Below are 14,192 nucleotides of genomic sequence, written 5' to 3'. Positions count from 1 at the left end.
AATAAATGGCACTATATTGGTGATGACAGGAGGTATGTAACATAAGATCAAGTGTGCACTCCTTAAAAATACGAAGAAAAAAAATGACCAATAGCGAGTCCTTAGTTCCTACCATACTTGCTATACACGAAAGTTGTGCTGAAGAAGAGAACTGAGCATCAAAGCTGGAACTGTACACATGGAACATTTGAATGCTGTTTTCTGGGTTGGACAAGCAAATGCATGCAGCGATCTACAGCTGATGAAGGGGTTTATGGAGTCTCCAGAAAGTGCAAGGGGCTAGGGGAAAATGATTTGTATTTACTCTTTGGCTTATGTACGCTGTAATCAAACAGTTTCAGTAAGTCATCAGAGTAGCTGTATGCTGTCTGACAGGAGGCATTCATACATGAACATTAACAATGAAGTCCCTCCAGATGAAACCGAAGACCGCGGCACTAACAAACACAATCTAAGGCTACAATCGCTTGATACAAGATACCCTATCCCTACAGTTCAGCCATCCGTGAGGCCGGACAGTCTGCCCCAAGGATACAACAGCGTTATGCTTCCTCCACATCCAGAGAGCAATCCTGAGATACATATGTACAACCTGGAGAATCTCGCTGGTGCCTCCACCCTGAGGTGGAGTGACCTCAGTCTTCCAGGACCATACTAAGAAAAGCATCAGCACCTGAAAGAAACAGGTCAGATGAAGCAGAAAAGGCTACGGCAATCAGGCAATGCCAATGGAACAAATAGCATACCATTTCAATTTCGCAAAAGGTTATCGTGGTCTCCAGCCACCATGTCCTGCAATATGACATATATTTAGCATCCACAGTTTTTAATTCACCAAGAGAATCTAAAGGAACTTTCTTTTCGAAAGCCCCGCAACAGTATATTAGCATCTCACACCAAGGAAATGATATAAATGCATCTTTGTTAAGTAACAAGAATTAGAACTAGTGGACTGCTGACGGAAGCTACATTCAAATGATATAAATGAATCTTTGTTAAGTAACAGGAATTAGAATTAGTGGGCTGCTGCCGTAAGCTACTTTCGAAGCAATGTAGGCCAAGATGAATCAACAAGAAGCTTGTGATTTAAAGTGTTCCCTCATCTGTTTTCTAAACTGAAGCTTGTGATTTGAAGTGAAAATTTCTACCATAACAGCAAATAATAGCAATTCCATACAAGAAAACCAGATTCTCCAAAAACAAAAATTCATAAAAATGGATGCAACTTGCACTAGGAAACATATCAAAGCAACATGTAACATACCACCAGCTGCATGTGAAACTGGAGGCTCCATAGAATGTCTGGAGGGTGAATAGTTAGATATCCTAGGGGGCCTAGACCAGCCTGCACAAGGCCCTGGTGGAGGATCCGATGGTCGCCCATAGTGCATTGGGGCTGGTGGAGCTTCAAAATGGTCTGGAATCGGAGGAGGTCCTGCATATGACTCAACAACAAACCAAATCAACTCAGTGCTCGATGTGGATGATCATACAACAAACAACAGTAGATTAATGAAAAAGCATTAGTAAATCACATTTTTGGATAAAAGTTATTTGTGCCACTCTTGTCAATTACGGATTCAACATTGCTTTTGTGATATTTAGAATCATGTCACCACTGTGTAAAACCTTGTTCAGTTATGCCACTGCCATACCAATTCATGTGGCAAAACGTGTTCATTCATGCCACTCGAATTGGTACGGCAATGGCATTAACAGAACAAGTTTACACAATGGTTGCACAACTCCAAACATTACAAAAGCATGGCAAACATTGGAACTGTAATTGACAATGGAAGACATTTCTATTAGGTCACATTTCAGCATGAAGACCATGATAAATAAAGAAAGGTTCGCAACAATGCCAAGAAGAGTACCTGGCGGAAAAGGATATCTTCCCCTGTCAGCCTCATGGTGCATTGCCCCCCTAATAGCTCTCTCATCAAAATGGTGTCCTCGATCATCAAAATGATGTCTTCTATCATCAAAGTAATGGCCTCTATCATCGTAGTGATATCCTCTATCATCGTAGAGGTATCCTCTATCATCAAAATGATGTCTGTCATGCCCGTGATGCCTTCTGTCATGTCTGTGATGACCTCGATCATGCCCATTGTACCGATATCTCTCAGGATACGGAGGACAGTTAGTACCCCAGTGGTGTGGCCTTTGTTGGTGTTCTGATGGCACAGGAGGGAATTGATTTGGAGGCGGCGGAGGGGGTGGTGGTTGCATATGATATCCCTCATTAGGAATTGATGTAGTTGGAGGCCGATGATAGTTATTTCCATGGTATGGTGCTGGGGGTGCAGGGAAATTGCCATGGGGACCAGGTGGATTGAGTGGTGCCATCGGTGGGGGAGGTGGAATCTGATTTGATTGCCCTCCATATCCTGAATTATTAAATGGTGGAGGCGGCAATGGTGCAACAGAAGGATTCATGTTACCTTGGTGCTCAATAGAATGTGGTTGTTGACTTTGAATATTCTGAAAAAAGAAGAAGAAGCAGCACCTGTTAAGTACATGATATTATGATTGCATAATCTCTTGCACAGGAACAAAATATACATACATATGTAGCTCCTGGAGGATGCGGCCCAATGGGATCAGATGTCATTTGTAATTTTGGCTGCATCTGCGCACTCTGGGGAATGGGGGCAGGTGGCGGAGGTGGCACAGGTGGAGGAGATGATGGCAACGGCGGAGGTGATGGAGGCTTGTCCACAGGAAGGGGAGGACCAACATCTGAAGGGCGTTGATCAGATGTCGTACAATTGGTGCCACTTTGCTCTGGTCGGCATTTGGTGGTAACTTCAATTTCAGATGGTGGAGCTACATCCTCCATCTCAAGCTCACCATCAACTTCTTCAAGAATGCGGCGATGCTTCTCCACAGGCATTTGAGATTCTTCATTGTCATCATTATCTGGAGCATCCTGTTCAGGTGTAACAGCTTCAAAGCTCCTATCTTCAGATGAGTTTCCATCTTCTTCTTCAAGTACTTTCGTGCAGATTATGTTGGGTAGCTGAAAACCAGCATTACTGTTGAAAATAATGAAACACATAACCATGAGGAAATCAGAGGTAATTAGGAAAAACTTGCCAATAGATGGTGTTGCATGTTGTGCTAACTGATTTGCTAAACTAGTAAACACCCTTGGCACCATGATGCAACAGATGCAGCTCCACACTGCATGTATCACACATGGACCAGAACACATCATCACATATTTTTCTACCATGTGTTCCATATCTATTATAAAAGGGTGTTCACTGGTGATGGTTTAATCTTAAGCAACTTTCTAAGTCCTCCCATATATTCCATAGTTCTATTACATTTTTTTTTAGCTGATGTAGAGTCAAATAGCAAAGCAAAAAGGGGCAGTGAATCAATGTAACACTGGTGGAAAAAAAAAGTTTCCCCAAAATATTTGCTGATTCTTTGTTAGTACCATTTATCCACAAAACACAATAGCACACAGCTTAACAAACCAACAAGAGAATCCAAGGAAGAATGCATTAAGAAACAAAAAAAAAAATCATGAGAGAGCATGGGCCCAAGTCACAAAAGGAACAGTACTTCATGCATGAACATGAGGATATGGGTATAGGGATACCCTAATCAGGCTTTACCGAGAGCTAGTGCATGTTCTCATTTTATGGCCAGTCAATTCATATGGTCCTCGTCTTAATAGTTAATTGATATGCATAGAGTAAGAAACAATAGAAAAAAATGGAAACTTATGACACTATAGCATATAACTTGAAACAATGATCCAATCCAATACATGAAAGAGGTCGAACCCCATACCTCATTTCTCTTATGCATTGGTAAACAACAAATAAAAAATAGTGCTTATATCACTGTAACATGCAAATGACACAAACATGTAACACTATCACACTTCCATAAAGATTAAACCAATTTCCAGTAACACAAAAAAGGGATAGCACCATACCTCCCATACTCATCAACAAGCATTCCTTCATTGTCACGCAAAGGGTCATTTAGAGCTCTCTCTAATCTCGAAGGACGGCGAGAACTTCCAAATGACGCCTCATTGATAGTCTCAATTTCCCTAATATGGTGACGGATGACATACTCTGAAAGTGTTTTTCTTTCGAGCCAAAGTTTCAAAACCTGATAATCAAATATCAAACTTGTATGAGGCAAAAGAATGGCAATGCCGCACATGATATCTATTCTACCAGACCATGAAATGCACTTACCTTGAGGCATTGCTTTCGATTCTCCCATGCTGAGTTTCCAGGGGGTGCAGCGGCATAGAGTATTCGAGGTAGAACTGCCTGAATAAGAGAGGGATATACATCTCCAGCTCCACCTGCATGATTTGTAATGGTAGGATAAATACCATTGTAACAAAAAAAAAATTAGCCAAATTCAGGAATACTTATACACTTGCCTTTCTGGTTGCGAGAGCATTGTGTTATTGAATCAACAAGAAAGAAGAGGTCCACCCTCTTATATAAATTTGATTCCTTCTCCAGATGTTCAACGATAATGTCAATTGCCTAGACAGTCAAACAAAGAAAAGGCATCAGAAAATGTTGATAGATGGCACTTTTGGTGGATGAAATGAAAGGCCATGTGATTCTCATGGTAAGCTGAATGTGGCATACATGTTTACATAAATTTTGACAAAGTAAACAAGAGTTCACAAGTGCTATGTCTGCAGGATTATCACTTGTTATTTCCAAATCCTCAAGTTTATGATAAGTCTTCTCATACCATGTCTAAGAAAGTGAGAACTATCATATATGGCTCACTTTGGCAATTAGCTACATACATCAAAATGAAAAGCTTGCTCCTCGAGCTAGCGGTTGGCATACAGAACATCAAATCACCAACAGAATAAAAACAAATCTTTGCTAATCAATCCACCAATAATCCAGTACATCAATGGAAGAATTTACATATAATAAATCCAGAAGCAAAAAATAAAGACAATTTGAAAGGGAAAAATAGCTACAGAACATGGATGAAGGAATCACAACAAAAAAGGTGTTCTCTGTGAACAATAGAAACAAAAGAGGAGATGAAAGGTCTAACCTCACCAGCAATGCCAAATTTAGCACACTCAATAGCAAGACGTGTCGCACGTGCAATACTTTCTTTTGTTCTTGTCATTGTACCGAGGAAATCTTTGAAAGATCTCCGTGCCGCATTGGCTTCATCATGCCCTGCTAATTTCTTCTGTTGAATACTATCAAAAGGACTCCTAGAATGAAAATTATCATTTGCAGAGGTGGACCTGATTATCCGATTTGAAGGTGACAACTGCCTCTGCGATCCTTCCTTCGGAGGTGTATTTACTGATGTTTCAGGAATATACTTGGCATTTAAGAAGTTTTCTGGAAAGGAAGTTGATCGTGAGAACCTTCTAGCTTGTGCAACAGCTATAAGTTCTTTCATTGGCATTGAATCTGGGGAAGTGCTCTTGTCCTTTAGATTTCTGTGGTTCAGTTCTTTTAATGCCAACGATGAGAACGTATGCCTGCAAGACAAAATAAGGACAGTCATGCCATCTCAGAAGGCTGCCTTGTAAATTTAAACACCAAGGTGGAAGATAAGAAGATCTGAACAGCAAGACAACACTGTGCTCAGGTACCTAAACTACAATAGTAACAAATATTCCATAAAAACTGTAGATCTTAAATTCAGAATTCACATAAGAGAACATCATCCTTACTTCTGCTTCACAGCTTGATTGAAGTGGAAAAAAAAACATGTTCCATTTATTTCACAATATTTGCGCTTCTTGGGAAGCAACATTTCAAAATGTATGTCCATCAATGGAAATGAAAGTGTAGTTTTTAAAAATGAAAGTGCAATAATTGCAATATTTTCATTCCCAACCCCTGCTTTTATGCTGCGTCAAAAGCATGTAGGTTTATAGCACCAATCATCTAATAGGGAAATTTGTGTTTCTTTAAAAAAATTACTATATTTATTGTTTCCTGGTCAATGCACATTTCAGACTTGGACAAAAGATACAATGCACACTTTTAGGATAAAATTTCGATTTTTTTAAACAGTGGAAGGCAATCCAATATGTAATACAGAAGAATTGCTATTTCATAAAACCATGTGAATACATAGGTTACCATACCTACATGCCAGCAGAATGATGAAGAATATATGGTACTCTCCTAGGTTAACCATCGCATAGACCTATTTTTGCAAATGCAATTTCAAAAGTAGACATCTACAGCAAAATAATCAACTTTAACATTATTCAAAAAAATGAAAAGGCCCATTGTAACAAAACTTTGGAAAGTTGAAAACAGAAATAGCATAAGCACTAAAATTGTAGAAGAGCAATGACAGACACGTCCATAGAAAATACATCATGGTAAACAAACAGATAAATAGTAACGTAAGCATAAAAATCAAGATCTTACACTTCAGATGTCCGGGTGTCTGCATCGGATTGTATACTGGATGATTTAGTAGCCAACGAAGAGTTGCTTGCCGTATCTCCCACATTGTTCACGGATTCCGCTATAACAGTCTCACCATGGCATATAGCATTGGTGATCACATTGTTGTTTGCATGGTCAACTGGCTCATCAGTTCCGTCAACACTACAGGCAGCTGAGCCAAATGGTCTTGTCTCTTTGACATCGATTATCACCACATTTTCACTAGCTTTCTCCAAAGATGAAGATAACCGGTCAGGTACAGATGTGGTTTGTGTAACATCAAGAGCAGGCTCATTCGATTTCATACAAAGAGCTGAAGTTTTCCCACAGACATCATTATCCAGTTCATTACAAACCAAGGAACAACTGACAGCTTTGCTATCCATATGAGTTTCTTCACAAATATCGCCTTTTGTCATGATATGATTGTCATGATTGTTTGCTTTTGAAGGAACTGAAGCGGAATCAGAAATAGCATTATTTTGTAAAATTGATTCAGAGGTATATTTGCCAGATGGACTATGCACAAACTCTGTGTCCAAAGAAGGTCCAGGGCTTTGAACTATTCCAGACTTATTAGATACGGTGACTACTGTCTCTGCAGATATATTAGAATGGTTGTTTCCCGTTGACAAAGAACTATCTAGAACCATATCATTGTGTCCTGTCACTTCAGGTATACTATTGTTAGTTTCAGCAACATTAGCAGACATTGCTTCTAAGGCACGATGAAGGCGTTTTGATGGAGGCAAAGCAGCTTCAACATCCAATGCCAAAATCTTTGGATGGTATTCTTTATTCTTCCAAGGATGACCTTCCCCTGACAGGATAGGCATATCAAATTTGGATGACGGATTAGAAACAGTATTTACCACTGCCGATATCTGATCAGCTGAATAATCATTGCCAGGTACTGCAGGTGTAAAATGCATATCACATTTGTCTGCAGTCATAGAGAGCTCTGGCTTCTTATTAGAAACATCAATATCATCAATTGGTGAATCCTCCATTTGAGACCTTCCCATTCGGACCCTTGCCCTTTTGACCAGTGGCAAGTGCTCATCTCCATCTGACTTATTCACTTCATTCTTTGAATTTGGAGAATCTGGAAGGATTTCACTGTACTCAGCATGCAAACCTTCACCTTTGTTTGGTGGTGTACAATCTTTATAATGTGGAACAGGCTTTCTGTCTGCTTTTCTTTTTCTCTTAAAAATTACTGCAGTGTCCATTGGAAGATTCGATGTACCATTTGATTTCAATTCTGTCTCTGAAGCTCCGTTTTCAGATGCTTCACTGTTACAGGTACTATCCGCTTTAACAGGAGAGTTCAACCTTCTCTTGCTGCTAATAGTCTCCAAAGCTACAGATTTGTTGAAGGTGCCTACACTAGAATGCAACAAAACATTATCTGATGTAGAAACAGCACCAGAGTTAGCTTTGTCATCCTCTGCATGACTATGATGATCCAAAAGTTTACCAGTACCTTGAGCCTTTCTTGATTCAACACTTATTGAACTTCTTGACTTCCGCAGCGATGGAACCCTACAACGTGTATAGCAATTCTGCGGGTGTGCATCCCTTGGCTTATTTGAAAATGAATTAGGACACAAAGGAATATCCCTCATTTCATCAAGGATGGTTACATCTTCAGTAGGCTCATCAGGAGCAGAATTTACAACACAGGGCTTGTCACCCTTTACAGTGACAGAAGGTCCATCAGAATTGACCATGTCAGGATTCCTGGTAGTGATAGAATGATCTTCTATTATTTGACCACTGTGCATATTGGAGCCATTGACCAGATTTTCAGTATCCATGCAGCCATTATTTTCAGCGAGCTTTTCTACAACTGGCTTTACTTCATCAGCAGCCAATTCAAGCTTATTATTATCTTTCTCCTTTAAAGAATCATAAACTTCAATTATTTCATCGACTGCTCTCAGAAAATCAGCCCCTTTACCATGTCGTTTAGCAAGTAGAGACCTTTTTTTCTCCTCAGTGAATGCCTCAAGATCAGTATAATTGCAGAAAGCACTGCAACAGAAAAAAGCAAGAGTCATACATAAGTTCAGACTTCTCCATAAAGGTAATCTAGTTCCATACTACAAACTTTGCGCACAGCAGCATGCAGACCACAGCCAACAGGGAGAAGCGATGGAGGGAGAGAGCAATGATTGTTTGCAGCAATATTGTCACTCTGCATACTTAGTCTCTCCAATAAGAAAATGTAACTATGTGGGTGTGTGTTTGGTGTTGTAGCGTACTTCTCTTTGATGAAATAACACACAGCTCTCATGCGCGTTAGAGGAATAATAATAACAATAATAAAACAGATATTGCTGACCAAAAGCACAAAACCATAATGATATAGGGCCTCGGGAATTTCATAGAGCAATAGCCACACAATCACAGTTTCAAATATGTTACTGTGTATTCAATTTCTAGCCTCAAGCACTGCCACCTCTGAAGCACTATCATGATTGTGTAATAATGAGGTCATTCCAGGGAATATCTTTATGAGCATTTTTTTAGGTTTCCTAACTACTTGAAGAGTAACTTTGCCTAGGCTTAATCATGAATCTTCAAGTTCAACCAAACTTGTTGGTTCTCAGCACTCAGCAGGCAGCAAGGACCATATAGGCAACGAATTACTTTACCAGGTTCCCTCAATACACAATAGTACTTCAATTTGTTAATGAATCAACACAAGAGAGTGGACTTTTAGGCAGTTTGTTTACCCTATTTATGGTGAATGGAATCTCCAAAGCCAGAAGTAGGTGAACTCGATTAGCTTGAATGCTTGATTTGATCAGCATTTTCCAAATACCCCAAGTCAACTCTCTCAAGGAACCTTTCACCTTAGGATCAGGGACTTTGATGTGGCAATTAACTAGGGCACTTCCATAATTTAAATGAAAAATAGAACAAAAAGTCAGTGTGTTTGTTTAGAGGGAGATAATTATAAGCCCTGTTTGGAATACAGGTACCCAACATACATTGTGTAGCAAACCCCATTGGCCCATAGCACCTAGCTAGGAAGATAGCAACCCGACCCCCCCCCCCCCAATCTGACACACACACACACACAAAAAAAACGTGCATATGAGGCATGGAGCAAGAACACTACACAGCTTACATGCAAATTACAGTAAGGGAACAAAATACTAAACCTTAATATCCACATTAACTATCCAAATGGCGTCTGTTTTGTTACTGTAGCTTCGTTAACAACTTAATTTATTTCAAAAAAGAAGTATATGCAAATAACTACATAATCTCCCAAGAAAGCAATTGCAAATAAACACATCATGTTTGATCCACTCATAAAAGAACCAAACACTTGATTATCAGTATTTCAAGACGAACTATTAACAAAAGTATGAATATAAGCTAACAACACTTGGATGTTTCTAAAACATGATGTTCAGAAGATACAAAGTAACTCATAAACTCAAAAAAAAATGAGAATGGTTCAGAAAAAAGCACTTACATCTGTTTAGTACCATAAAAATAGACCAGCGGCTTCTTTTTAGCAGAAGACTGGCCCCACTGCTCTGGTTCACTTATCTGCAGTATGAAAATTCAAAAAAATGAAAAAACTTCTCCATATTTCCTCAAGAAAAAGGTAACTTATGAAAGTGTAAGATCAAAATTGATACAAGCAAATATCTCATGCAGTCATGCTGACATGCATACCTGCCCACTACTAGGGTAGCCAGACCTAAGTCTGCTACACTAGCTAAAGTTAAAAATAAAAACCTCAGGCGAAATGAATTTATCGGGAACCCTAATCACTCATAGGAAAATGTCTACATCAGCCAAAGAGCAGACAAAAGTTAACAGTATGCCTATAAATGTACACAGGATGAGAAATTTGCAAGGATATCAATGTAACAGGAGTTCTCAAAGGAAGCACCTAGACACCCTAAGCATTTTAGCTAACTGGGGGGCAAAATGCTAACAAGAAATAACAAACTATCAAATCAGCAGTGAAGAATATTGTATTTGTAAGTGTTTTATTGTCCAAAATCATCAGTAGTACGCTATCCATCATAAGAATGGACAACATATAGCAAGTATAGATGCTCAACCAAGCTTCTCAATCCATTCTATTTGTTCAGGTAAGGAATTGTGGGAGGCTGCGTTTTGCAACGCAACACAGGCAGAAATCAATGCACTTGATTCCATCCCAAATACCAACCATTTCAGCGAACACCGACTTAAATACATCCCCTGACATTCCTGTACCAACCATGCAAAGCTAATGGCCCAAAAACATCACACATGGACATGGAACCTAAGAATTACCAATGTTCTCCCAAGTTATGGCCTACTGCCCTCTCTGCGAACACATTTCTAACCAAACCCGTACATCCAAGTAAAAGCAATATGGGCCCTACATTTTCTCTTACTCTTCAAGCAAATGGTAAAGAATATTACATGCAGGACCAGCTTTTGTAGTCTTCTAAAATCCTGGACATACAATATTTTGACATGTGCAACAAGCACTGGCCAATTTAAACAAAACACATGGCTTGCCAGATTTTTTTCTTTAAATTAACTTCAAAAATTAATCTGTTTGATGAAAATGATTGCGTACTTATTTTCATACAATGGAATGCAATACAGGAATGGCACATTACCAAACATTCCATCACAGGAACCAAACAGAAGACTTATCAACTTTATATGTTCAATTACAGTACTGTGTTTACAAGGATTGAGAATACATGTGCAGTGGTTCGACGAATGTGATGAAAATGAGAAGAGTGTTGAAGTGAAAGAAGAAATTATACAGAAAGGGGCAGCAAAAACTAGAAAAACCTCAATAGAGTGCTAGCAAATTAAACTGGATATTTTCTATCAGCAAACAGGCAGAGACATCCTAACAATAGAGGAGTCAGAAGAATTCTACAAACTCTGAAGAAGCAAAATCAAGTTACTAAACACATGGCACTGCTTGTGCGACTACTAACATAAGTAGAGGCCACCTTTCATTAGTTCATCAACCATGCCTTGGTCTGAACTTAAAACAAAACGTGAGAGAACATTTAAGACTCATTCTAGTTGCAGAGCGCTCTGCAATACCAACAAAAAGCAAGCTACTGATATCTACAATAGAGAGTATAGACAGAAAACAACAAATCATCAGATACTAAATTTAGAAGTGAAAAAAATAAAGATGCCAAATTACTGGCATCTACCCTAAAAAGCATTCTTTCCCTTGAAGGCATCAGTCAATCAGTAATTTCACATGTACAACCTACCAAGGAAACCTGTCAATTCTGTCACAAATGACAAGAGCATCTTGCCTCTGTACTAGTAAGATTGTAACCAGGCAAGCACTAAGAGCAAATCACTAAGAACAAAATCCATATCTGTAACTGCTAAGTAATGAAATCCATAGATCAAACTGGGCCGAAGTCTTACTGACACATCCAAACACAGGAAAGGTAGCCCCTACTCACCCAAATCCTACCCAATCCCCCCGCCATAAATCAACAGCAACACCAAATCTGGACCAAAAGACAGCAACAAGCAAATCACCAAGAATTGAACCAAGCTAGGTCAAAAATTGCAGTAGAAATTAGCCCCTACTCCCTAGAGCTCAGCAGAAAGTAACAGAAAGGAGCTTGTTTTATTAAAGAGCCTATCTTTATTGAGCATGTGGTAACCGAAACCCTAGCTGCACAAAGCCCCTGTGCTATGCAGCAACAGGACGACAAAATTAGCACAGATTAGCAGCTAAGATGACCAAATCGGGGCAGGAAGACCGGGGCAAAACCTAAGATTTAACAGAACCGGCCGAAGCACAGTCCCAAAGTCCCGGGTCTCCAACCCCCCAGGAAACCCTATGCGAGAAACCCCCCGCCCATGCCCAGGAGGCCAGAATCCCCGGACCCCCAGGCTACCCAGGCCAGCAGGAGGCCGCAGATCAGCGAGCAGGGCAGTAAGCGGGGCTAGAGGACGCACTCACCATGGCCGGCCACGCCGGGAAGCCCTTCATCTTGGCGAGCACGAGGTCGCCCACCTTCCACTTGGCCGCGGCCGCCGCAGCCGCCGCTGCCGCTGCCGCCGCGCGCTTCCTCTTGGCCGGCGCCATCGCCCGCACCGCGCCCCACCCGTCCACCGCCCGCCGACCCCGCCCACCACCGATCAGGGCTCACAGGTCACAAGGCGCCTCCGCGGCGGCTACCGCCTGCGCCCGTGGAGCAGCGGCGGCTCCGGAGGAAGCCACGGCTCCGCCCGCCGGTGGTCCTACTTCTCTGGACGGCGGCGGCGGCGAGGGGAGGAGGCATGGGAGGGGGGAGAGCAGGAGGAGAAGAGCGGCTTTGGGGATTTTTTTTTTATTTTTCCTCCTCTCTCGGTATTATTTTCTGCGCGTTTTCAGCAGTTTACTCGAGCGTGCGACTGCGCTTGTGCTCGCGCTGTGCTGTTTTGTGAGGGAGAGGAGAGGAGAGGAGAGGGGAGGAGGGAGGCGGGGTGGGTTGGTAGTTTGGTGGGGAAGGGAAGGGAGGAGGGCGTGGGAGGGGCGAAGTGGTGGGGGTGGCGGTGCGCGTGAGCGAGGCGGCCGCGGTTATGTGGACGGAGTGGCTTGCCGCCGCATGCCCATCTCCATATCTGCCGTCGGTCCTCTATCTAGCGCCTCTAGGGGTTATGGGTTGGATCTCAGTTTTTGGTATTCTTTGCACTTGCTGTTTGTGTACCTGGTGTTAAGTGTAAGCCGACCATGCATAATTCTTTGAGTTCAGCAACAAACAAATCATCAAATTGAAGCAGGTTCTAAGGGTGTTTCTTTATAAAGGATGTTTGGCATAGCTCATAGCTCCAGTTTCGAGATCTAAAATTAAATTTATAGTTCGTAGATCATATTAAAGTAGTTTAAATATTTATATTTAGTCTAAATATAGGTAGAATGATTCATTTAAATACTTCTAGCGTACATCCAACCCCAATTTCAAAAATATTTGGAAGTTACTACTACCTAGCTTGAAGCGATCTACAAATTTTTTAATCTGAAACTCCATTGAAGATCCAATGTAAAGATGCAAATATTACAGGATTATTATAGCGTATTGTGTTGTTAAAATACGTGCAGATTTTGAAAGATAGTGTGCTAATTAGTTCGATGTTGTGTAGCACTAACAAAGTGGCAGGAGACTGGAAACAAGCCGAACGCCAGCCTTCTTATGCATTTTGTTAACACTTCTGCAAAAAGATATAATAAACCACTAATATGTGGTAAAGGACTGAAAATCAGCCGAACATCAACCTTTATGTATACCTTTCTTTTTTCTTTTTTTGTTAACATTCCTTAAAAAAATATAATAATCATCAACGGATGCAGTTTTTATTTCGCATGTGTTAGTTGATAATACATCTTCTTGCATCTTCAATCTAAGATATATCAATAGTGTTAGTTGATTATGAAAATTGATGATAAGGCAAATTAAATTCTAGCTATAGGCAAGGTCAGATATATAGCAGTTTTTATTTCGCATGTGTTATAATTTTATATCAACGTTAATTTCAACGGTTCACTAAGAGAGAAACTCGTGGTAGTAGATTATTTGGAGGTGGAATGGTGAGATATATGATCATAGCAACACAATAGCGAGGGATACGGGTCCTTTTTTTTGAAAGCTTAGACCACCGTGATTGGTGTAATACCCTACGTGCTGTGTTCCGATAAGTTGTATTAAGTATTTTGTGTGACTTGTGTTTCAGAGGGATCTCTACAAGTCT

At 40.6% G+C, this 14,192-nt stretch overlaps 1 protein-coding gene across 2 annotated transcripts; it reads right to left on the bottom strand.

Annotated features, from left to right (window-relative positions):
• Positions 1-280: 280 nt before the first annotated feature.
• LOC112875156 (protein HUA2-LIKE 2-like) lies at positions 281-12,939 on the bottom strand. 2 transcript variants are annotated; one of them, XM_025938889.1, is made up of 12 exons: positions 12,424-12,939; positions 9,937-10,013; positions 6,423-8,480; positions 5,071-5,515; positions 4,424-4,532; positions 4,230-4,342; positions 3,959-4,140; positions 2,573-3,041; positions 1,878-2,487; positions 1,265-1,435; positions 747-792; positions 281-673 (listed from the first exon to the last, which is right to left on the bottom strand). In XM_025938889.1, the coding sequence occupies exons 1-11, from the start codon at positions 12,547-12,549 to the stop codon at positions 767-769; spliced, it is 4,386 nt and encodes a 1,461-aa protein (XP_025794674.1). In that variant the 5' UTR covers positions 12,550-12,939; the 3' UTR covers positions 281-673; positions 747-766. The 2 variants fall into 2 exon arrangements, with proteins under 2 accessions (XP_025794674.1, XP_025794675.1); XM_025938890.1 differs by lacking the exon at positions 12,424-12,939 and adding an exon at positions 11,915-11,956.
• Between the last annotated feature and the right edge of the window lie 1,253 nt (positions 12,940-14,192).

The sequence above is a fragment of the Panicum hallii genome, chromosome 9 (genome assembly GCF_002211085.1).
Source record: "Panicum hallii strain FIL2 chromosome 9, PHallii_v3.1, whole genome shotgun sequence".
Classification (NCBI taxonomy): domain Eukaryota; kingdom Viridiplantae; phylum Streptophyta; class Magnoliopsida; order Poales; family Poaceae; genus Panicum; species Panicum hallii.
This window is presented reverse-complemented; position numbering and strand designations above follow the sequence as displayed.

What these genes read in the sequence shown, in the direction of transcription:
- LOC112875156 (XM_025938889.1), bottom strand. Translation starts at nt 12,549, where the DNA reads ATGGCGCCGGCCAAGAGGAAGCGCGCGGCGGCAGCGGCAGCGGCGGCT. An exon ending in TCCCGGCGTGGCCGGCCATG is followed by an intron (nt 10,014 to 12,423) that starts GTGAGTGCGTCC and finishes TTCATACTGCAG; the next exon opens with ATAAGTGAACCAGAGCAGTG. An exon ending in AAGATATCCTTTTCCGCCAG is followed by an intron (nt 1,436 to 1,877) that starts GTACTCTTCTTG and finishes AGTCATATGCAG; the next exon opens with GACCTCCTCCGATTCCAGAC.